The sequence below is a fragment of the Balaenoptera musculus genome, chromosome 6 (assembly GCF_009873245.2).
Source record: "Balaenoptera musculus isolate JJ_BM4_2016_0621 chromosome 6, mBalMus1.pri.v3, whole genome shotgun sequence".
NCBI lineage: Eukaryota > Metazoa > Chordata > Mammalia > Artiodactyla > Balaenopteridae > Balaenoptera > Balaenoptera musculus.
This window is the reverse complement of record NC_045790.1, coordinates 96773027-96796957: the sequence shown is the minus strand read 5'-3', so window position 1 is coordinate 96796957 and position 23931 is coordinate 96773027. Positions and strand designations below refer to the sequence as shown.

The 23931-nt window shown below is 53.0% G+C and overlaps 2 protein-coding genes across 5 annotated transcripts in view; both read left to right on the top strand.

The window, feature by feature from the left end:
- WHRN (whirlin) overlaps positions 1-11992 on the top strand; it is an 89289-nt gene extending 77297 nt beyond the window's left edge. For 2 of the 4 annotated variants that reach the window (XM_036856810.1, XM_036856808.1), the window contains 5 exons: positions 5964-6035; positions 7269-7806; positions 9691-9869; positions 10386-10508; positions 10797-11992. In XM_036856810.1, coding sequence (XP_036712705.1) covers positions 5964-6035; positions 7269-7806; positions 9691-9869; positions 10386-10508; positions 10797-10979 — 1095 coding nt within the window. In that variant the 3' untranslated portion in view covers positions 10980-11992. Of the gene's footprint in view, positions 1-5963; positions 6036-7268; positions 7807-9687; positions 9870-10385; positions 10509-10796 lie in introns of all 4 variants that reach the window. The other 2 variants (XM_036856809.1, XM_036856807.1) reach the window with 1 other exon arrangement.
- Positions 11993-16812: 4820 nt separating this feature from the next.
- AKNA (AT-hook transcription factor) overlaps positions 16813-23931 on the top strand; it is a 52915-nt gene continuing 45796 nt past the window's right edge. Inside the window, 1 exon segment of the mRNA XM_036856104.1 lies at positions 16813-16836. The gene's annotated coding sequence lies outside the window, so the exon portion shown is untranslated.

The window sequence follows — 23931 nt, the reverse complement described above, 5'->3', positions numbered from 1 at the left end:
TGGAAACAAATGGTAAAACATGTGCTTCTTTATCATCACGCCCAGTAACAAGGTCTGACAGCAGGTCGGTAACAGCTGTAATTGTCAGGCCATATGAGCATAAATGGGACTTTGCAGCCTCTGCAATGTGATATGAAAGATCTGTGACAGTGTCACAGGCGCTGCTGATTCTGCTGGGCTGTGTTGCCTCCGTTCATAAAGGAAGGAGATGCTACATTTCGGTTAGAGGTTAATGAAAATGAAAGATGCAGGGTTTTCCCCCAGCCAGGTTCACCGGCTTCTGACTCCTTCCTGGAGCCCTGCTTTCCAATGCCTGTCCTAAGGGCTCTTCCGTCCCTGACCTGGAGATTCTGGGTCACCCTCTCTGTCCACTGAATGACGTCCTTTTCCTAAGACCATTGGGAGGGAGACGCACAGAGGCAGAAGGAAGCATGGGCTGTGCTGGGACGAGGCAGTAACACCAGCCTCTCAGGAGGGCTTTGTGCACCATCTTCCCGGGGACTTTTCTGCTTCTGTGGTTTGGTGGCCAAACATGGTAGCAGGAGTGGACAAGCTGCTAAAAGGCCCAGTGCCGGTTCCCATGGCCTCAGCCTCGCCAGCGAGTGCAGGTTCCAGCCCTCTGTGTTGAGGATTGTTTCTCTCACTGTCCTCTCCTCTGCCCTCCCCTCCAGCTTCCAGACTTCCACCCAAGCCCTGGCTCAGAGAGGCTGGGACAGCATGATCTGTCTCCACCAGCACAGCCATCACCCCAGGGTCTGGCCACGTGATCCTTTTGGACCCCCAGACCTGTCCCCTTCACTCTGGGCAGCCCCCTGCCCCCCAGGAACACCAGGACTTTCTGGCTCTACCGGCTGCGACAAGCTCCCCTTCCCCAGCTCTGGTGAGGCCACCACCTCTTGCTGTTCTCTCAAGTTCCCTTCCTCTTTCTCCCCTTGCTCTCCTCTTCTTGGCCTTTTCTCCCCAGTCTTCTCCCTTCTCTTTTTCCCTCTTATTCTCACTCCTCCCTCTCTAGTTTCTCTCTCTCTCCCACTGTCCTCTTCCTCTCAGCAGCCGCTACTGCCGACCTTCCAGAAGCCTTTGTGACTCTGTGCCTCAGTTTGCCCGTTGACAGAAAGGGGAGGGCACTCCCAGCCTCAGGCCTCTGGTGCATTTTGGGGTGGAGGTGGGGGGAGCCTGTAGTCCAGACATCAGAGTAAAGAAGCAAGAAGAACAAAGAGCTGAAAATGGCACCTTTATGTAAGAGCCCTCCCATTGTAATGAGAGGGTGGAGGCAGAGGAGCCCCGGAACTGGGCTGGAGAGAGGGGAGGGGAGAGAAGGGAGAGAAAGAGGGCAGGGGAGGGGAGGGCCTCATTTTGCTGAGGTGGCACCCGGGCCACGCACAGCCTTACGGGCCTCCCTTTCCAGGATCACAAGTCCATCTGGCAGAGGCAAGCACAGGTGATTGCCCCTTATGATTTCATTTCATTTTCTCCCCACAGTTCCGTCAAACCAGACCCTGGGGTATCTGAGCCCTCAGTGGGCAAACTCAGATGAAAAGGAGTTCTCCCTGAAAGGAAGGGGACTTTCTGAGCCGCCGCAGATTTGAGGAGGAAGGAGATGGGGAGCAACCGCAGCAGGTCTTGAGGGCATCCTGGCTCTCATGGGAAGTAGTCTGGATAACAGACTCACACCTTGAATAGGGTTCAGCTTCCTGCTCCGTCCTTGCTGTGTGACCTTGGGCAGGTGGCCTCCCCTCTCTGAGCCTCAGTCACCTCGGCTGTAGAATTGAGGAAGGGTTCCACCTGGCAGGATTAATTGAGCCGCCAGGTTTAAACCCTTAGCTAGTCTCTGGCCTCAGTGGGTGCGGGAGGAGGGCAGCCCAAGCAGCTGGGGCTGAGGGGGGTGGGGAGGAGGCCAGGACGCATGGGCTCCTTCGTGAGCTCTGACCTTGATCCTCCTCTCGAAGCCTGTTCCAGAAGCGTTTCTGCTGACGCATCCCCCGGGTTCTTAGCCTGCTGTCTGCAGCTATTTCAGATGCACAAGGAACATGGCTCGGGGACTCGGGGCTCCTGAGCGTCTGGATTCAGCAGATGGAGTCTGGCAGGGCTGGGCTCCAACCCGTCTGCCGCTTGCTCCACTTCAGGCCTTCCTCCCAGGGCCGGATGTCTGTCCCTGATCCACCCTCACCCTCCCACCTCTCCACCCCTGCCTTCCATCTTGGCTCCAGGATGCCACTAACAGCAGGGAATGACTGAGGCCAGGGGCCAGCGATGGCTGCATTCTCTCTCGTTTCAGAGAGGGTCCTCCTGGGGCCCTTTGGTTCCTATAGTATCAGGACCCTATTCAATTCTGGGGTCAGGGTAAGGTTGCATGGGCTTTGGGGTCACCCTGACATGGGTTAGAAACCTGACCTGCTGTAGAATGGCCCTGTGGCCTTGGACAAGTCACTGCCTTCTCTGAGCTTAAGTGTAAAAGATGTGAGCGGGGACAGTCAGAGTGCCTGCCTTACAGGGTCGTTGGGAGAATCAGTGAGATCATGTAAGGAAAACATCCAGCAGGGGTCTGGCATGCAGTAGGCCCTCCACAGTTTGGACTTCTCTGATGTCCGTCTCTCTAAGAGAAAGTCACGCCCTCCCTGTAGCTCTCGGCAAAACATGCTTGTGTTGTCAGGATCAGGATCCTTCCTTGCCCCCTCCCATGGGCCCTATTACAATGCCAGCCCCATCAGTGATCCCGAACGAGAGTTTGTGGGCAGCTCCATCATGCCTGGCCCTCTGCTGGGTGTTGGGGACACAGTGGCCTGCTCACCTTTTACCCCCATGAGCTTTCCTCATAAGTCAAGGCTGCCTGATAAATGCTTGTTGATCAACTAAATGAATATTCAAAGCTCCTGATGTGCCAGAACAGGACAGAATCCCATGTCTTCTATCCAACCGTGGACTGTCATCTAAGACCCCAGGGTGCCTACAAGGTGAATTTTGGGGGCAGGTGGCAGTGGCTAGCTACATTTGAGGTGACGGAGGCCCCTCTTGTCTTTGGTGTAGGCACCTCCCAGGTCTATGACCCCCTTGGGGCCTCCTGCTGAGGCCAAGGCAGTAACTGCCGAGTCTTGGGAAGTCACTGCCCGTAACCTGCCTCACCATTCACCTTCATCCTAGATGGTCTGTGTTGCCCAGCTGGACTGTTTCCTAGGAACACTGGACTCATTACGGTTTTGGAGGAGGGGGTGTATGAAAGGATTACTGTTTCTTTCCATCGAAGTGCTCACATGGGCCAGGGCACGTTGTGTAGCCATTTGGTTCCTAGGGCAGATTTGCAAGATCCCAGGCTTCTGATAACCTCCCCTCTTATATTGTGCCAGGCTCTGTTCTGAGCATTTTTCAGGTGTTAATGCATCAACTCCATGAGGGAGGGACTGCTGTTTACCCATGTTAAATATGAGGAAACTGAGGCACAGAGCAGTTCAGTGGTTTGCCCAGTGTCACTCACCTGTGAGTGGCAGAGCTGGGTGCGATCTCAGAAAAGCCAGAACCACTAATCAGTGTGTGAAAGAGCAGCCCTCCCCTCCTCAAGGACCCCCCGATCCTTGCATCACGGAAGCTGTCAGGGCGTCTTCCCGTGAGGTGGTGTGCAGGAGACAGTGTTGGAGAGAGCGGGAGAGGTCAGGAAGCTGAGGTTTGCACATAAGCCTCAGCTTTGTTGATGAAACAAGGCAGTTGTCCTGGCCTGGCGTTGCCCCAGAGGCATCACGGGACCAGATGAGGAGCCCTGGTGAGAAAGGCTCAGGGCCGGGAGGGCGGGGCATCTTGTAGGTTGGTGGATTCCCATGGCTGACCACGTGCCCTGTGCCCACCCAGAATGTTTAAGGCTTCAGGAGGCTCATTTGAGATGGGGGTCAGTGTGGAGTGACTTGGCAGCCTCTGCCCTAGGGGTATGGACTCAGGGGGCTCCTCCCATCCACCTGCTGCCTTCACCCTCATTCAAGCCACCATTACTGCTCTCCGTGACCTACCGTAGCCACCTTGCTCAATTCTTTGCCTGCTCGGGCCTCCTCCCTGTGACAGCCAGAGTCACCGGTTAATTCATTCACCCATCGATTCATTCGCGGATTAATTAATTTGCTTAGTAAATATTTACCAAGCAGCCACTATCCTGAACACTGAGGATAGAGTAGGGACCAGGTAGTCACAAGTCCTGCCTTTGAGGAGTTATCCTAGTGGGGAGACAATAAGCAAATCAATAGTATCCGATCAGGTGGTGATAAATCTTATACAGAAAAACGAAGCAGGGTCAAGGGTTAGACAGAGGTGGTACGGGGGAGTTGGAGAGGGACGCTGTTTGAAAACAGGGCTGGTCAGGGAAGGCCTCACTAAGGTCAGAACTAAATAAAATGAGGGAGTGAGCCAGGAGTGTAGTGCAGGCAGAGCAGTGAGTGCAAAGGCCCTGAGGCAGGAACCATCCCTTCCTGTTGGAAGAGTAGCAAGAAAGGGCCCAGTCACCAGGCACAGCGAAGGCAGAGTTTGGAATTTCCTCTGCGTAAAATGGAAAGACCCTGGAGGGATTATGAGCTGGAGAGAGACACTGTCTGATTTACCTTTCAAGATTACATCCTGGCTGCTGGGTGAAGAATAGTGATCAGTGCAAAGGAGGAAAATAAAGCAGGGCAGGGGTGGGGGTTGTGATTTTAGGTGGGGTTGTCAGCGTGGACCTTTTTGAGGAGGTGATATTTGAGTAAGGTCTTGAAGGAGGTGAGCAAACAGATCACGCCTTGTGGATAGTCCCGGGGAAGCATGTTCCAGACAGAAGGAACAGCCAGTGTAAAATGTAAAGGCCCTGACATGCCTGCATGGCTCTAGCGTGGCTGGAGAGGAAGTGAGCAAAGGGGATCTTCTTAGGAGGCAAACCTGACCACATCTCCATGGTGACCCACTGCCCTCAGGCTTAGGTCTAAGAAACTCTTGACTCATGGGGAACCACCCGAAGATTCTCAAGCATCCTCTATCCTTCCTGCTTAATGCACACCCCTCCCTCTGAAACATCCATCATTCCTTCCTTTGCCCAGCTTTAAGCCGTGCTCGCTCCCTCAAGAAGCCTTCCCGGATGACCCCTCCAGCTGCATTATATGCCTGTGTCTCCTCACCCTGTGCAATCTCCTCCTTGCTTATTTGTGTCCACCCCACTCTCTCTAAGCTATTGAAGGCAGGGGTGGTGTCTCACCTCCTCTGTGTCCCCAGGCCCTCAGTCTGGAGCACTGAGACTGCTCAGTATCAGTCGCTGAACTTGAGAGTTGAGCGTTGAGCCCGGTGATGGTCGTGGAGGCTCCTTGCCATCCTGGGCCCGGTGAGGTGGAGAGAAGTAGCTCTGCTGAGCCCTCAGGAGCCCAGCTTAGAGAGGAGCACTGCTGGGCATGCCGGGGTGGCTGGAGATGGCAGCTCAGTGTCACCTGAGGGAGCGTTAGGCTTCCGGTGAGGTAGGAAAGGAAGGAAGAAATGAGCATCTTTGCAAAATAAGCTCCATTGAAACCGTAACCCTCTCCCCCTTCCCCCACAGCACAAAACCATTAAAATTAAAAGAGAGAGACTTTCCCCATCCGCCTCTCATCTGCATCTTGCCACTTTCACACCTCCCTGGGATCCTGGCAGGAGCAGTGGAGAGGGAACCCTTGGGTTTTGGAGGCGTTGAGCACGGGCTGAGCTACAGGAAATCCCAGTCAAGGCCAGAGCCACCCCACAGCATCGGCATGTAGTTCAGGAGAGGCCTGGAAAGTCTCCAAGAAATTGACATCCTTGAAATTGATTTCCAAATGAAAATCGACATTAATTTTAATGTGTAAAGTAAATTCCCACGGAGTGGGGCAGGTCAGGAGAAACTTAAACCACAGCACAAAGGTGTCTCAGGGCACGTAGACTTGGTGTCCTAGAGAGCAAAGTGGTTTTTCCCTCTCAGTTTGTATTTGCTCACATGGCTTTCTTCTCTGTTCTAGAACACTCTGGACCTGGAGGAGACTGGGGAGGCCGTCCAGGGCAATATGAACACCCTCTCAGACGTTTCCCTGGTAAGACCCTCTCTGGCCCTTTCATTGTGTTTTGCCCTCCCGGGTCTGCCTGAGACCCTGGGGGCTGGCTCCCTGGTGAGAGCCACAGGGAGGAGACAGAGGCCCTCAGCTGTGAACTCTCAGCTAGTTCTGGGGATTTTAGGCAGGGCTGTCTCGCTGTTTGACTATTTGCCGAGTTGGTGTTACTTTTGATATGTTATCTGAATGTTGTCATAGCAAGTACTGAAGCATGAAGTGTGTGGCGAGAGCTCCTCAAGGAGGCCCTGTGATTGCGCTGGAAAAGGGAGTTAAACGTGACCTCATGCCCACACGCGCGCATCAGCAGTCTGGGTAGCGTTGCCTTGTGATCTGACCCACATAACTCTTGAATGGCCTGGGCTTTGGAGCCAGAGTGCCTGGGTTCAAATCCCACCCTCTGACACTGACTGTGTGACTTTGGGCAAGTTTCTTAACTTCTCTGTACCTCGGTTTTCCCATCTGTAAAAATGGGGGTAATAATAGTGTACTACCCCATAAGTTTGTAGCAAGGAGTAAATTAATTAAACTAAGTAAAGACTTTGGAACAGTGCCCGCAAGGCCATCAGACCTGTGCCAGTGTTGGATGCTGGCATAGGGAGGGGGGCATAGTGATGACAGGATCTGCCACTCACCAAGCACCTGCCGGCTCACAGGCCCCTTGCTAATGCATTACACGCACTGCTCCTCACCTCCCCGCGACTCTGCTGGGTAGGTGCAGTTTTCCCCGTTGCCCAGAGGTGCACTCAGAGAGGTGCTGTGCCTTGCCCAGGGCCACACAGCACCCCAGCCCATGTCTGTCCACCTTCTACCCACTCTCTCCCATCAGTCCTGTCACAGCTCCTGTCTCCAGAAGCTATGATAATCCCTTAAAAAGAAAAGCCAAAGAAAGGCCTTTTTTGTTTTCCATCTCTGCATCCTGCATCTAATTAAGTCCCGTGCCCTGTGACAAGCCCTGGCTAATGGCAAGAACTTCAGTTCCCAAAGGTAATGATGCCATCCCCAGAGACTCCTGCCAAGATCCCGATGCTTATCAGCTGCTGAGATGCAGGGAGAAGTTTTCCACTCGGGTGCTGCATTATTCAGAGCAGCGTGGCCAAGAGCTGCTAGAGCGGGGACGGAATTCCAGCCGGGGCCTGGTGCACTGGGGCGCTCAGGTCTCCCCTCTTAACAGGCACGATGGCCTCTGACTCCTACTCCTGTTGGGTCTTTTGGCAGGATGATGTCAAGTCCACCTCCAAGGGACTGCCTAGCTACAAGCCACTGCCTCCCCCATCACCTTTGGCCCAAGGCCACGACCACCTGATCACCCAGACGAGGAAGCCGGGCAGAGAGGACCTCCAGCTGCCTTCCTCCGCGTCTTCCCACGCGGGCATCGTCTTCTCTGCTCCGCAGAACCGCAGCCCGCCGGCGGGCACCTCCCCCGCCCCAGAGGCCTCCTCAGCACAGGACTCGTCCTCCTCCCCCATCTACGCCTCCATCTCCGCGGCCAACCCGGGCTCCAGGAGGCCGCTGGACGCCCATCTGGCCCTGGTCAACCAGCACCCCATTGGCCCCTTCCCACGGGTCCAGTCACCCCCGCACCTGAAAAGCCCCCCTGCAGAGGCCCCGCTGGCGGGGGGCGGCCTTCCGCCACCCTCCCCCTCCGGCCACCCAGACCAGACGGGCACGAACCAGCACTTTGTCATGGTGGAGGTGCACCGCCCAGACAGCGAGCCCGACGTGAACGAAGTGAGGGCGCTGCCCCAGACGCGCAGTGAGTACCGCAGACCCTGGCGGGCTGGGCTCAGGGTGCTGCTGTGTCATCTTAGCGGCTCCCTGTCCCCCCTACGTTGACCTGCCCATCAACATAGCCAAGGTGGGACCAGATGCTCACCCTGTGAGCGGCCCCCTCAGGGTCAGGGGGGCCAGGGAACAGGGTCCCGAGCCCAAGCCCGCACTGAGGGGCTTTGGAGGCAGAGGCGGGAATGTGAGTCCCCGCTCTGCCATTACTGGCTGTGTGACTGTGGACAGGCTGCCATGCTCTCCCATCGGGGACTGGAGATAACAGTGACAGTCCTGCCAGGTGGCTGTGAGGGTCGGGCTCCTCCTCCAGGGGCCCCAGACCTGGTCATCCTGCACTCACCTGCAAGTCTCCCCAAGAAGACTGAGCCTGTTCAGGGCAGGGGTGGCTTCTGTGATCTCTGTCCCCCAGTGCCAGGCACAGAGCAGGTGCTGGGGGACAGATGGGCATTGAAATTGCAGTCTCTGGACCCCTGGAGGTCTCCTGACCTGGGGCTGCAGGGTCAGAGTGCGGGCTCGACCTTCCAGACACCTGGGAGGCCAGCCCGAGGCTGCATCCCCTGAGCTTCCAGAGGCTGTCCAGCTGGGGAGGTGGCAGGAATGGCAGAGCGGGCTTTCCACTCCGTAAGTCTGAGCCCTCCGCAGGCCCAGGACCCCCTGCCTCCTATTAGTGAGTTGGGTACGTTTTGTTGGATTCTGCTGCCACCTTGTGGCTAAGGTGATGCGTGGGGCAGCCTTGGCCAGGGAAGGTGGCCAGCCAGGTCAGGGGACATTTACTGAGCACCTGCTGTATGCAAGCAGCGGGCAGACTAGGATGCAGAATGCGGGGTCCCTGCATTCAGTCGCTCACTGAGGGAAGGCAGCTAAGGGAAGAGCAGGCAGGATGTGGTGAGAGAAACCCGAGCTATCACAGATGGATCACTCTAGACCTGGCACGGAGCCGGACACACGTGATAATAAAGCTAACAGGTGTACAGCACTCTCTGTGTGCCAGGAACACTGTTCTAGGGACCTTGCCGATATTAGTAACTCATCTAATCCTCCCAACAGCTCTGTGAGCCTGGACTGTTATTATCCCCATTTTACAGATGAAGAGACTGAGACACGGAATGTAATTGTGGAGCCAGGCAATCTAGCATAAGCCTGTTCTCTTGGCTGCTTCACCCAACACATCGTGTCTGTTAGTCTTTACGATAACCCCATGGGATAGGCATCATTGCTCCTGGGTTAGAACAAGAACATGGAGGCTCAGAGAGGCTGTGTAACTCGCCCAGGATTGCGCAGCTGGTCGGAGAGGATTCAAACCCCACCTGCCAGACTCCAGAGTGTCTCAAACTCAGGGGCCAAGCCGTTACACACATAGTGAAGGGGTTTGGGTTAGACTGTTAAACCAGAGGGCGTGTGCCCGTCACTCAGCTCAGGCCAGGTGGGGTCAGCAGGGGCACAGACCAAGCATGGCAGACCTTCCTTTTTTTTCCCCGAGAAGCTTGGAATTTGATTTTTGTGTGAAATCTCCTAATTCGAATGTGTTGGTCCTTCGTTAAAAATTGACAACACTGTGAGAGTTTTAAAAAAATAAATAAATAAAGCAAAACAAAGCCCATATCTGTGGGCTGGGTTTGCCTCCTAAGCTCTGTTTTAATCATTACGCCAGGGGCAGTCAAAGCAGACGTCCTGGAAGTGGTGGCCTTGGGGCCAGGCCCCGGTTGGAAGGGCAGGTCTCAGGAGGTGGGAGGGTGGCAGGGAGTCTCTGCCCAGAGAATCCCCAGCCTTCCAGCCTGCCGCTCAGCTCCTCCAGGAAGCCCTCACCAGCCCCAGCTGTAAACCATGCCTCTCCTCCTGTCCCCACTCCCAGCAGCCTCCACACTCTCCCAGCTCTCGGACAGCGGGCAGACCCTGAGCGAGGACAGTGGCGTGGACGCCGGCGAGGCAGAAGCCAGCGCCCCAGGCCGAGGCAGACAGGTGGTGTCCGCCAAGGGCAGGAGTAGCAAGGAGACGCCTCGGAACGAGAGGACGACCGAGGGGGCCGCCAAACCGGTGAGCGAGGAGCGGGGGGTGCCAAGGGGGAGGGGGAGGCCGGCCCCAGGTGAAGAACAGGAGGTCCTGAGCAGGGGTCAACTCGACAAGTAACCACAGGGGAGGTAGTGAGCCCCCCGTCACTGGAGGGGTGTGGGTGTCTGGAAAGACCGCTGTCTTCAGGCTGAAGGCCCTCCCTTGGCCACTGACACAGACAAGCCAGGTGCTCAAGGTGGGCCTCAAGGATCTTTAAGCTCAGTTCTGACATGATGCGGTGGCGAGGCAGTCAGGCTGCGTTCAAGTCCTGGTGTCACCCCCCCGGGCAGCCTTGGGCCAGCCCCTTAACCTCCCGAGCCTCAGAATTAGAGAGCCGAGAACACCAAGTGCTGCGCTTAGTGCTGGCACACTGCAGGCTCCCGACCCGGGGCTGGAGTCTGCGCCCTGCTGACCCAGAGGCCTGTCGTGGCTGGTCCAGCCCCCAGGCCAGGCCTGTCCCCCCAGGAGGCCTGTCACTGGTTTCCTTTCTCACACCTGCAGCCCGGGCTCCTGGAGCCCACCTCCACCCTGGTCCGCGTGAAGAGAAGTGCAGCCACCCTGGGCATCGCCATCGAGGGCGGCGCCAACACCCGCCAGCCCCTGCCTAGGATCGTCACGATTCAGGTACGTCCCCAGGGACCTGCCTGACCGCGTCTCCCTACCCCTGAAGGTCCCCCTCTCAGCATCCCCAGGGGTTTGCCATGCCCAGGGATGACCCAGCACCCAAGGGCAGACCCAGGCTCATACCACCTTTGCTCTCGCTGAGCCTCAGTTTTCCTAATCAGGGCAGTGGACACCAGATTGTGGCTGCGTGGCTGGCAGTGGCAGGCCTACCCTGGTGGGTGGTCAGGGCCAGGCTGGCCTAGCCCTCAGGCACCCCATGTGCTCGTGCCCTGTGTCTCACTCCTGCAGCGAGGCGGCTCAGCCCACAACTGTGGGCAGCTCAAGGTGGGCCACGTGATCCTGGAAGTGAACGGGGTGACGCTGCGGGGCAAGGAGCACCGGGAGGCCGCGCGCATCATCGCGGAGGCCTTCAAGAGCAAGGAGCGTGACTACATCGACTTTCTGGTCACCGAGTTCAATGTGATGCTCTAGGGGCCAACGCCCGGGGGCCTCCCACCGCTGCCCAGCCCCTGGCCCTGGTCCTTCCTCCCTCCTGGCACTATTGAGCTCCTTCAGGGGCCAGGGCTGCATGGCCAGGGTAGCAGGAAGACATCCCTCCACTCCTTCCTGGCCCACTGGACCAGAACCGGGAAGAAAGAGCTGGGCAAGGCAAACAGAAGGTCAGGTCGGGGTCTGGTGCAATGCCCAGTACACAGTAAGCACTCAGTATAAGCATGAAACCTCAGGAAGGGAAGTAACTAAGGGGAAGGGCAGAGTGCTTATGTCTTCACCTGAGGCCTCCCAGGGCCTGGAACTCTGGGTTGGGTGGAGGCCCTGCTGCACTCCGGCCAGCTAGGACCTGGCCCATCCCCAGATGCCCGAGCTTTTGTCTGGAGTGAAGTGACATGAGAATCCGTAGACACAGCCCCCAGCCAGGGCGGCATCTTGCAGGACCTTCAGTGCCACAAATAAGCATCGAGCACCCCCCCCATTCACACCCCCGTTCCTCCTAGCTCCTCATCCTCCATGGTATTTATTATTTATTTCCATCCCACACCCCTGGGGACCCCAGGACCCCAGCTTCCCACCACACCCCTAGCCTATCCCAGAGGCCTTGCAGGTGACCAGCGTCGTCAGTGTATTTATATACAGAGCTTATGACTTTAATTTTTCAATAAAGAGATCTGAACAAGATTAGGACCCAGCGTGCTATGTGGCCTGCCTGTGTGGCTGGCGTTTTGATTGCTTGACGTGGAGAGGGGATGGTAGGACAGATGGAGGCACCCAGAATATCACATTTTCCCTGCCCCCCCTTGGCTCAATCTGGGTCACACAGCAGGTACGCAGGAGCACTGGAGCCACAGCCACATCTTTGGAACACCTTCCTTGAAGGTGATTTACAGATATTTTTAGATCAAAATGCACAGGCATATATAGTTGTTAAACTATAATGCTGTACCCCTGAAACTTACATAGTGATATTTTAAGTGCACATTTATGTTATGAGGCAGAATGCACAATGTGCATGAATGTTTTAAAGCACAGAGAGGTGGCCTATCTCAGGGCGGGTCCCAGAAACCGACTCTGAGATGAGGATGTGTGTTCAGGTGATTCATTAAGGAAGTGTGGCGGAGAGTCCAGTATAGCAATGGGGAAATCAGAAGGGAAGGTGAGGAAGCCAAGCAGGATGTGATTACAGGCAAAGTCCTGGGAGGACAGTGGCAGCCTGACCCCACGGGGGACACTGGAGTGTAAGCTTGGCCTAGAGTTGTCCCCACTCAGGGAAAGGGGACAGGGCTTTCAAGTTGTCAGTCTTTGGACAAGGTCTGGGGTAGAGGGGAGAGGCAGTAAATTCCCAATCACTTCCCACCCTCTATCTGTGCACACCAAGCTGGTCCAGGAGCCAAGGGCAGTGGGTGTTAGAAGCAAAAACCCATGGAGGGAGCGGGGAGGGGAGGGGGCCAAAAAATGGTCTGCTACACAGCCCCGCTGCCAGCCCTAGTGCCCATTTCCTTCATCCCCAGTCTGTCTCTGGTGCAAGAACACTTTGAGAAGTCCTGCTTTGTCCAGCCCTGTGTCCAGGGGTCTGCCAGAAGTGGGTTGGGGGCAGTTGATTCCCCAGACTTGTACCAGATCTGGCTCTTAGCTGCTCCTGTCCCCTCCCCAGCTTAAGGAGACCACCTGAGGCCAGAGCCCTGGATTCCACTTGACCTCTAAAGCAGCCAGTATCCCCCAAAGCCCCAGCCCCTCCAATGGGACTCTGTATGCTCCTCTCCAGCCCTAGTACCCCTGCAGGGAATAACCCTCATCTGGCTGCAAGAGGGCTTTGTCAGGCCCCAGATCTCCTGGCATCAGACTCCAACTCCTGTGCGGTCACGGGCAGGTGATCTCACCTTTCTGAACCCTAGTTCCCAATGTAGAAAATGGGTGTGGTTGGCTGAGTAATGGCTCCCAAAGATATCCAGATTCCTCTTGCGTGTGAGTGTTACCTATATGGCAAAGGGAGATGTGATTAAGGCATTTAGATGGGGAGGTTATCCTGGATTATCTGGGTGGGCCCGATGTAATCACAAGGGTCCTTATAAGAGGAAGGCAGAGGGAGATTTGGCACAGCAGAGGAAAAGGTGTTGTGATGATGGAAGCAGAGGTTGGAGGGATGCAGTTCAAAGATGGAGGAAGGGACCATGAGCCCAGGAATACAGGTGGCCACTTAGAAGCTGAAAAAGGCAAGGAAGTGGATTCTCCCTGAGAGCCTGCAGACGGAACCTGCCCTGCCAACACCTTGACTTTAGCGGGGTGAAACTGATTTTGGGCTTCGGACCTCTCTTTGTAAGAACAAACTAGTATTGTTTCAAACCATGAACTGGTGGTAATTCGTTACAGTAGCCACAGGAAATAAATACAATGGGGATACTGCTACTTGCTTCTGATGGAGGCTGGGATGCTGTGTGTGGGCTCAGACTCCAGGCTCCGAGTCAGCCCCAGGGAGACGATTGCAGTTGGGATGCTGGTGAACAAAGGAGCCGTCTGACCTTATAAACACCACATCTTTTCCAGGCCCAAGTCCTTGTGCATCTGTTCTGAATCAAGAGGTTTTCATCTATTACTGACTTGCTGTGTGAATTTCAGGCCAGTTACTGGCCTGCCCTATGAACGCCGGGACAGGTCGTGACTTCCGTGTCTGGTACCAGCCACCTCCCCACTCCATCCAACCCCAGGGGTCAGGGAGCTCCCGGCAGCTGCTGCCCACCGTTCCAAGTTTGTCCTCTGAAAAAAGGACAAGAATGAGTTTCTGGAACTGTTGGTTCTGAAATTCCTGGGTCTGACTCCGGGGCTGTAGGCCATTGGGTATGAGGGTTCCCCTCCCAGTAGAACTTTAAGCTTAAAAAAATTCCTTTGCAAGTGGGTTTAGAAAGGCCAAGTTACTTGTCCCAAGTTGCATACCTTATGAGTGGTAGTGGACAAATTTGGACCCACGGCTACCTGAGGTTCACAACGTGAAGCCCCAAGATAAGCATGTGTCCTGTCCTGTTGCCTTTGAAGGGACCTAAAACAATGGGCTAAGGCAGCTTGGATATTGGGAGAGGGAGGGGCCAGAGGTCCACCTGGCCACAACATCTTTACTCATAATGCCGGAACTGGGGGCAGGCGGAAGGTATGACTAGACAGTTTCAGGGTCTGCTGCTAGATGAAGAAGGCGGAAGAGGGCAAGTTTTTGGTTTGCAACAGGGCCTGCCCAAGCAAGTGCCGAGTTGGCCTTCAAATCACTTGGCACCCTCTCTGCTTGGAAGAAAGCAGGATGAGGGATGGAGTAGACCACTGTGAGGATCGCAAGGACAGAGAACAAGGCACACCTCAAAGAGTCCACACCTCAGAGTCTGACATCTGGACTCAAATTCTACATCCACCACTTCCTGGCTGTGTGATCTCGGGCAAGTCACTTAACTTCTCTGAGCCTCAGATTTCTCATCTTTTTTTTTCATCACCGTATTTATTTATCTCTTTTTATTTTTATTTTTTAATTGAAGTATAGTTGATTTACAATGTTGTGTTAGTTTCAGGTGTACAGCAAAGTGCTTCAGTTATGTAAACATATATATATATATATATTCTTTTTCAGATTCTTTTTTATTACAAGATTGAATATAGTTCCCTGTGCTATACAGTAGGTCCTTGTTGTTCATTTTATAGATAGTGGTGTGTATCTGTTACTCCCAAACTCCTAATTTATCCCTCCCCCCCTTTCCTCTTTGGTAACCATAAGTTTGTTTTCAATGTCTATGAATCTATTTCTGTTTTGTAAATAAGTTCATTTCTATGATTTTTTTTAATTGGAGTAAAATTGCTTTACAATGTTGTGTTAGTTTCTGCTGTACAATGAAGTGAATCAGCTATATGTATACATATATCCCCTCCCTCTTGGACCTCTTTCCCCCACTTCCCCCCAGTCTAGGTCATCACAGAGCATGAAGCTGAGCTCCCTGTGCTATACAGCAAGTTCCCACTAGCTATCTATTTTACACACGGTAGTGTATTTATGTCAAACCTAATCTCCCAATTCGTCCCACCCTCCCCTTCCCCCCCACGTGTCCACATGTCCGTTCTCTACGTCTGTGTCTCTATTCCTGCCCTACAAATAGGTTCATCGGTACCATTTTTCTAGATTCCACATATATGTGTTAATATACGATATTTGTTTTTCTCTTTCTGGTTTACTTCACTCTGTATGACAGACTCTAGGTCCATCCACATCTCTACAAATGACCCAATTTCATTCCTTTTTGCAAATGAAGCAACAGACAAAGGATTAATCTCCAAAATACACAAACAGCTCATGGAGCTCAATATCAAAAAAACAAACAACCCATTAAAAAAAATGGGGGGAAAACCTAAATAGACATTTCACCAAAGAGGACATACAGATGGCCAAGAGGCACATGAAAAGATGCCCAGCATCACTAATTATTAGAGAAATGCAAACCAAAACTACAATGAGGTATCACCACACACTGGTCAGAATGGCCATCATCAAAAATCTACAGACAGGGCTTCCCTGCTGGCACAGTGGTTAAGAACCTGCCTACCAATGCAAGGGACACGGGTTCAAGCCCTGGCCCGGGAAGATCCCACATGCCACGGAGCTACTGAGCCCACGTGCCACAACTACTGAAGCCCGCGCACCTAGAGCCCGTGCTCTGCAACAAGCAGAGAAGCCACGACAATGAGAAGCCTGTGCACCGCAAGGAAGAGTAGCCCCCGCTCACCGCAACTAGAGAAAGCCTGCACACAGCAACGAAGACCCAACACAGCCAAAAATAAAAACAAATAAATAAATATTTTTAAAAATCTACAAACAATAAACGCTGGAGAGGGTGTGGGTGTGTAGGGACCCAGTGGTAACCTGGGGAACTGGGAAGAGCTTTCTGCCACGAGGAAAGAGAACTGGGCTGCAACACAGCTGGATGCCAGACCTTGGGCAAGTCACTTCCTGTCTTTGGGCCTATTCCACCCCCTCCCCTCTGTGAAATAAGATTGGTCCAGGAGCCCTTTAAATTAGTGTTATTGATTTATTTCTTATAGGCCTGGTGCTATGCATATTTATTTACTCCCCTCAGCAATCCTGTGAGGTGAGAGTTAAGAATCCCATTTACCTGAAGTTCAGTGGCAGCCGCTGGCAGAACTAGGGCGAGAGCCTAGGCCAGTTTGACGCCTTACACTGCCACCCTTCACGGTGCGCTTTCACTGAACAATGGATTATTTCTGTGCTGTTCTCACTGCAGGACCTAGGGCAAGTTCTCATCTCTCTCCAGGCCTGCGTTTGCCCACTTGTCTAATGATGGTTTTGAGTAGAATACACTTGGCGGGTAGTGATAATACCCACTTACCTTTTACGAGACGATCGAGCATAGTAAGAGTTTACAACAGTGCCTGACATGTAAGTGCTCCAGAAAAGTTTATTACTACTGCTATGAAGCAGTAGTTTTGGCTATCAAAGTTTATGGTTTCTCACTCACTGTGGCTCTGTGCGACCCTGCACAAATGTCTTAACTCCAGGCCTCCCGTCTGCCACTGGGCGCGTTCCAGAAGGACACGCAATCTCCCAGATTTGAGATTTTCAGTCCTGGAGCCTGGATCTACGTCCGAACCCCTCGGGGCGGGACGTGGGCTGTCGCCTTTCTGCGATTGGTGGAGCTTCCAGAGGCCCCGCCTCCCAGGGCCTCGCCCTGGCCGTCACAGGCCGGCCTCCGGGATTATGCAAAATATCGCCGCCCCGCCCCGCGCCCGGATTGGAGGCCTTTGTTTGCCGCTCAACTCCGGGAAACCACCCGCGCGCCGTGGCGGCCAGCAGGTGAGACGCGGGGAGGGGTTCGCGGTGGGTCTGGGGCGGGTCCTGGCCTCTCGCAGGGTCTCAGTTTCTCCGTCGGCGGAATGGGGAGGGAGAGTGGACAGCATGGGTGGGCTCCGATCCACAGGGACTGCGCAGCTTTCGGCCTCTCCCACGTGGAAACCCCTGAGCACGGGAAGGAGACGGATCGCCGCCCCGGGAATAGGAGGGAGCCCTGGACGGGCTATCAGGATCCGAGTCCAAACGCCGCCGGCCTACGGGTTGCGCAGTCTCTACCCTCTGGCCTCAGTTTCCACCTCCGCGCAATGGGGGAGTTTGCTTTCTCTCTCTCTCTCTCTCTCTGTCTCTCTGTCTCTCTCTCTCTCTTTCCAGCTGGGGCTGGTCACCGGGAGGGGAGGGGTCCCGAGGGAATCCGGAGGTTGTCCTTGGCTGGGCCTCGGGCTGTGTTTGGGTTGGAGGTGTGGCCCGGGTAGCTGTGGTTACCGGGGAGGTGGGACTTCTCTGTCCTGGGATTTGTGTGATATTCGCTCACCCGGCAACAACCTGCGCAGCCTGACAACTCGGAGCCGCGCGCCCTCCCCGGACGCCTAACGCAAGTTTCTTTTCCTCTTTTTGGCAGGGGTACGGAGGTAGAGCAAGGGCCAGCATGAGGGTGGGCAGCTCCGACAGTGGTAGGAACTGGAACGAACTGCAGGAATAAGGCCAGCCTCTCTTGGTACGAAGATGGGGAGACTAAGGCCCACAGAGGGTCTGAGACTTGCCCAGGGGCGCGCAGCGGGGCGGCCGCCGAGCTGGCCTCTCCCCCGTGTGATGGGTCTGGCACAGGCAGAGCCAGAGCCTTCTTGCTGCGCGACTTTGGACAAGACTCTTCCCTGGCTTTTGTTGAAAGAAATGACAGGTTGGAGTGGATCATTAGCTACGTTTGGAAAGCTTCTGCTTCTCAGTAAGAAAGTTGGAAAGGAAAATTGCTGATAACAAACCTGGGCTGTTTTGGAGCTGAGAAGAGAAGCTGAGATTGGCTGCAGTGAAAAGAGACATTGTTTCTGCCCTCTAGAACAGAAGGAAAGGAAATGACTGAAACTGAAGCATGAAGGACTGAGGTTAGATACATATAGGGACTTGCAAAGCGAAATTTCGAGGCACCTCCTTTGGAGTTGGTGGGTTTTATTTTTTGGCTATTGGTTTTGTTTTGTCAAGAAACAGAATTTCTACCTATCCATTTGATGGGGCCTACGTCTGGCTTACTTACCAATAGGGGATGGACCCCATGGTCTTTGGAGGATTATTTGGGTTTATTCCCAAGGGCGGTCTCAGTTCTTCAGAAAGAGGGAGAAGGTGCCCATGTGAGGACTTTAGGCAAAGACCCAAAGTCCAGTGGTTTGCATTTGAAACATGTGATTTGGGTTGTTTCTTGCAAGGGGGTTTCATCAGCTCTCATCAGCCTGCAGAGTCCGCCAGAAGTGCCAGGGTTTCCAGAGAGACTGGGAATGGTCCCGGCACTGTGGCTGTCATGCTGAGAGGGTGTTTTGGAAACTGGTGCACACAAAGGACATTTCAATTTACCCCCATGAAGTGGAGAAGAAAGACTATTTTTTAAGCATCCAGCTGAGTCGCCAGCTGAATTTCAGGTCCTTTTTATGTTTCCTCAGTCCAGGAGGTGGGACAGATCTGGAGACTGAGAGTTAGAAGAACTTGGATTGAATCCTCAGCCTGGCTTCAGTTCTGAGTGCCTCAGTTTTCCCCTCTGTAAAATGGGAATGGTAGTGCCACTTTAAGGCTCAAGTGAGGTGGCATCATAGAAAGTTTTTAGGCTACATTTTAAGTTTGGAGATGAGGAAACTGAGGCCCACAGAAAGGAAGGCATAACAACAATAATACCGTTGATAATAATAGCTAATGGTTATGGAATGCTATATTCCAGCCACTATGCCAGGGGTTTTACTGCATCGAGTGAGGTCTGGGAGGGCAGGAGCTCTTGTCCATCTTGTCCCCAGTCACCCTCCCCGTGCCTAGTACAGAGCCCTACACATAGTAGGTACTCAGTACATTGTTGTTGATCACCTAGTGTTCACATCATTGCCATAAGATGGGTGCTATTGTTGTTTTCATTTTACAAATGAGAAGCTTGAGATTCAGAGAGGTTAAGTCACTCATCTGAGGTCACACAGCTCTTCACTGGGATTAGTCGGTTATTACTTTGGGATTTGCAGGGGTGTGTCATCTGGTGAGAGCTGATTGTGTGCATCTCTTCCCAGGGCTGTGTTCAGTGATATTGTGTTGGTAGCTTGAAACTGACCATAATAAGGGTATTTACATTATAGAAATTAGTAAATGCCACATTCAGAGCTTTTTCTTTTTCTTCCTTTCTCCCTTCCTACCTTTCTTCCTTCCTTCCTTTCTTTCTCTCCCTCTCTCCCTCTCTCTCTCTTTCTTTCTTTCTTTCTCTTTTTCTTTTTTCTAATAAGAGAGCTGCATGTGAAGGGTGTTGGGTGATGGAAGACGAGCCTTGCTCTGCATGGCAGCCAGAAGTTGGAGGGTTCCTGGTGGTACAGGAAGACCAAGGGGAGCCAGGCCAAAAGGCCTGCACCCCACTACAGCTCCCCTGAAGTGTGGGATTTTGGAAGGAAACTTTTATGAGATGAGGCTCCTAATCTGTGGTGTGAGTTGTGTAGGGCAGCAACCTTCTGACTTGGGAACAGGTTGTTGAATTCCAGGCCAAAATGTCTAGCCTTTAACCTGAAAGTGACAAGAGCCCAGTTTGATGGTCTTTAAGCAGGGAAAGGCTTGGTCAGAATGATGCTCTAACATTTATCCAGCAGCATGTCCTGAAGGGATTGGAGGATGAGTTGGGGGCATGGTGGCCGGGAAGAGGCCCCGGTTGATCAGGGGAGCCAGGAGGAGACTAACAGCACCCCTGGTTTTCTGAGCACCTCCTGTGTGCTAAGACTGGCAAACACTATCCCATTACTTTACAAGCATGTCCCTGAGGACAGTGTTACCCTCAGGCTGTAGATGAGGATATAGAACATATGTTAGGAAACATATCTAAGGTCAGAACCACCAGATTTGGACCCAGGCCTCTCTGCCCCCAAACCCTCACATTTTTGCTTTCTCAGTCCCTCCTGCATTCCAGCCTACAGTCCCATATTGGCTCTGATCTTCCTTGCCAAGTGTCAGCCAAACTCCAGCTCGGCTGCAGAGAGAGATCCCCCTGCTCTCAGTGGTGGTCTTGTACCAGCCCCCTGGATCCTTGCCAGCATTCCTCCCACCCCCCACTCCAAGCTGAGCCTATTGTGGGGGAGGGACCAGTGAGCAAAGCCAGAGTTGGATGCCCAGCTGTGAGTCTTCTCAGTCTTGGGACCACAGCCAAGGACCAAGGACCAGGAGGGACCTCAGGGTTCAGGAGGCTGCACTCAACCCCCCACCCCTCAATCAGGGATTCATTCGGAGGGTAATGCTTTACTTGTGGGTGCAGATCCAACTCTGCCCCTAATGTGCTGTGTGACTTTGGGCAAGTTGTGTAACCTCTCTGAGCCTTTTCTCATCTGTTAAATGCCCGATTATGAGGCTCCAATCAGATAACACATGCCATGTCCCAAGATGTTAAGAGTGGCTAAGGCAGGGATTGCTTCCTTTCCTTTTTTGTGATCTTCACATAATCCTACATGTTGTATAATGGCTATATGTGCCGTGTGAAAAAGCACATGGTGTCAGAGTCTAAAAAGAGGAAGAGAGAAGTTGTGGGATGGGGATACAGAATGTCACAGAATGTCAGAGCTGCCAAGGCCCTCAAAGAGCCCAACCACTCTTCCCAACTTTCATAGGCGGGAAACCGAGGAGGGCCAGGCCCAAGGTCTCATCAGAATGAAGCCCTGCACAGACGTGCAGCAGTGGCTTTTGTTTGTTTTGCTTTGTTCTTTTAAGAATAGTAAATGTTCATTTTCCTCTTATTTTTTATTTTTATTTTTATTTATTTATTTATTTTTGGCTGTGTTGGGTCTTCGTTTCTGTGCGAGGGCTTTCTCTAGTTGTGGCAAGCGGGGGCCACTCTTCATCGCGGTGCGCGGGCCTCTCACTGTCGCGGCCTCTCTTGTTGCGGAGCACAGGCTCCAGACGCGCAGGCTCAGTAGTTGTGGCTCACGGGCCCAGTTGCTCCGCGGCATGTGGGATCTTCCCAGACCAGGGCTCGAACCCGTGTCCCCTGCATTAGCAGGCAGATTCTCAACCACTGCGCCACCAGGGAAGCCCTCTTATTTTTAAAACAACTGTTATTTTTAGAAAACACACATAAGGAAAAAGAGTAAACTTGCCTTAGTTTTCTACCTAATAATAATTATTGTAAACATTTTGGAGGAACTCTCTCTCTTTTTCCCTTCCTCTTTCCCTTCTCTTTCTCCACATTTTACTGTGTTTTTCTTTAACAGACTCACACTGGATACACATTATTTTATAACTGGCTTGTTCACTTAACATATCACAATTTTTTACATCACTTTATTGTCTTCTACAGTATGACTGTTAATCACTGCATAATAGTCCTTTGAGTGGAAATATCATCATTTATTTTAATGATCCTCTGTTATTGGACATCGAGGTTGTTTCCAACCTTTCCACCTACTGTAAGATTCAGTCGCAAAGTGATTAAGATTGTAGTGTCTGGTTTCAGACAGCCTGATTCAAACTCATCTTACTCTCCTGTGAAATGGGCATAATAATTCCTACCTCCTTGGATTGGTGTGAGGATTAAATAATGAGCTTCTAATCCATGGAAGGGCCTTTACATAATAGGCACGCAATAAAGTTTTGCTGTTAGCAATGTGTTCCCATCACATGCACGTTTTTTTTGTTTGATTCTTTCCATGGAACATAAATTTGAGAGTGTGGGTGTGTGTGTGTGCGAGTGTGTGAGCATGAGTGTGTTTTCCTCAATATGACCACACCCTCCTCATAACCCATGTTTCAGCTGGCTGAGGAAGGCCTGTTTCCTCTCATCCTTAACGATTCAAGGTGGAAACACAGTTTCTAGCTGGGTCAGTGACCCCCAGACCTGGTTTGGGGGCCACAGGGAGAAGAATCACTGGGATATGCCAGCATTTCTCTCCACCTGGTTGGGAGGGCTGGCCGTCCCCTTTTGTGTAAAGGACTCAAAGCTTGAGCTGTGGCTGATATTAGGAGAGCCAGGAAAATTAAACTCAGTCCTGCAGGGAACAGGCCATATGGGCATTTTATGAATATAGCCAAAGTCATTTATTCATGAGCTCTGTGCCAATTGGGCACTGGCCAGGGCTTTAGGTACATAGCCTCATTGACCAAGGATCCTGTAAAGCCCCATTTTACAGATGAGGAATCTGGAGTTCAGAGAGGTTAAGTGACTTGCCTAAGGCCACACAGCTTTCAAGAGAGAACCTGGAGGCCTCTGATTATTCACGAAGCCCATGTGCCCTGAACACCTGCTCCCCGCAGCCTCCCATCAGCACAGTATTTCTGCCTGTGTGGGCAAGTGGAATCAAGAACCCAGGAGATTTTATGCTAGAAGGTCACTTCTGATAACCTCAGAGAGAATCTCATTAAGCCTCAAGGCTCCAAAGCTACGAGAGGGAAAAGCTTTTGTCCAGCATCACTCAGGCTGGAACTTGGGTCTCCACTTCCCAAGCCAGGCTTCCGTAGGTTCTTCTGGGTTCACTCCTGAAATCCTCCCCTGCTTCCTCACCCCCACATCCCTGTGGATTTTAACTGTGGGGGTAAATTCAGCAACCTGGGCAGGAAGGAGTGGGTGACCTTGGGATGGGTTTTCATTTCTTCCCCAGGAAAGGGAGATATCAGGAGCTCAAGGAGGGGCAGAGGGTGAAATAACAGCCTTCAGCCCCCATGAATCCTGAAGTCGCCAGCCCCTGGTTTCCCCCAGGTTGGCTGAGAAGCCTGGTGGCTCCACTGTACCCCCTGGACCTCAGGACATCATGTGAAGGAGTGGCTGTCCAGGGCTCATAACATCAGCAAGCAATGCCCATCCCGGTCCTGGACTGTGTCCTGGGAGGCTCGGGAAGACTTTAAGAAAGAGATTCACCTTCCCCACTTAGGTGGGGCTTAAGAATGACTGTGGAGGGAGGGAGCAGGGAGGGTGGGCAGTGGGAAAGTGGGTGAGAAAAGGCCACCACGGTGTTAGAGCATCATGACCCAGGGGCTGGGGGAGCAAATGGCCAAGGGCTTACTGGGCTCCTGTGGTGAGGACTGGCAGGCTTGTGCAGCCGCAGCGCTCCAGGCATGCTTCTGATGGAAGTACTCAAGCCCTGGCAGTAGGGGCCAAGGTGTTTTGTTTGCTCTTTTGTTTCTCCTGGGTGACCAGGAACTAATCTCTTCCCCATCTCTGGGCCTCGGTTTGCTGACCTGTACAATGGAATCATACCCCTGTCCTGCCTACTTCCCAAAGTGATTCTCAAGCATCTAGTGCTATGAAGGATGAGAAAGCACTTTAGAAAACTGAAAGGCTCTGTGAGGAACCAGAGCCTCCTTATAAAGTTAGAACATTGGCTTAGTGAATTGCAATTTGTTGGTAATAAACTCCACTCCCGATTTTCTGGTGCCCAGGTTATTAATAATCTCCACAGGCTACACGGTGTGAGCACCAAGCATGGTCGTTAAAGACTCGGGTCTTTTTGTGTCTGAATCTACAGCAGCACTCACCAGCTTTGTGACTATGGGCAAGTTGCTGCAGCTCTCGGGGCCTCTGTTTACCTACCTGTAAAATGGGGATGTCACATCACCCTCACTGGATTGATGTGAGGGCTGCAAGCCAGGCTGGGGCGACTGACTAGATTCAGTAGATCATCCAGCATGTGTTCACTCTGCTTCTCCTGTGTGCCAGGGCCTGTGCTGGGCACGGGGATGTAATGGGACACTTCACAGAGCTCCAGTGGTCAGGCAGACAGACCTAACATCTAATTCCAAATGGCAAGTCCCTGAGGAGGGCACATGGGGCTGGGATCTGTAAGCTGCCTGCAAGTTACCAGGGAGAAGAATTGGGGTTGGGTGATGAGGGCAAGCACCAGGTATTTGTCCCAGGGACACCAAGGAGCCCCGTATTGCCCGAGCATGCTGAGG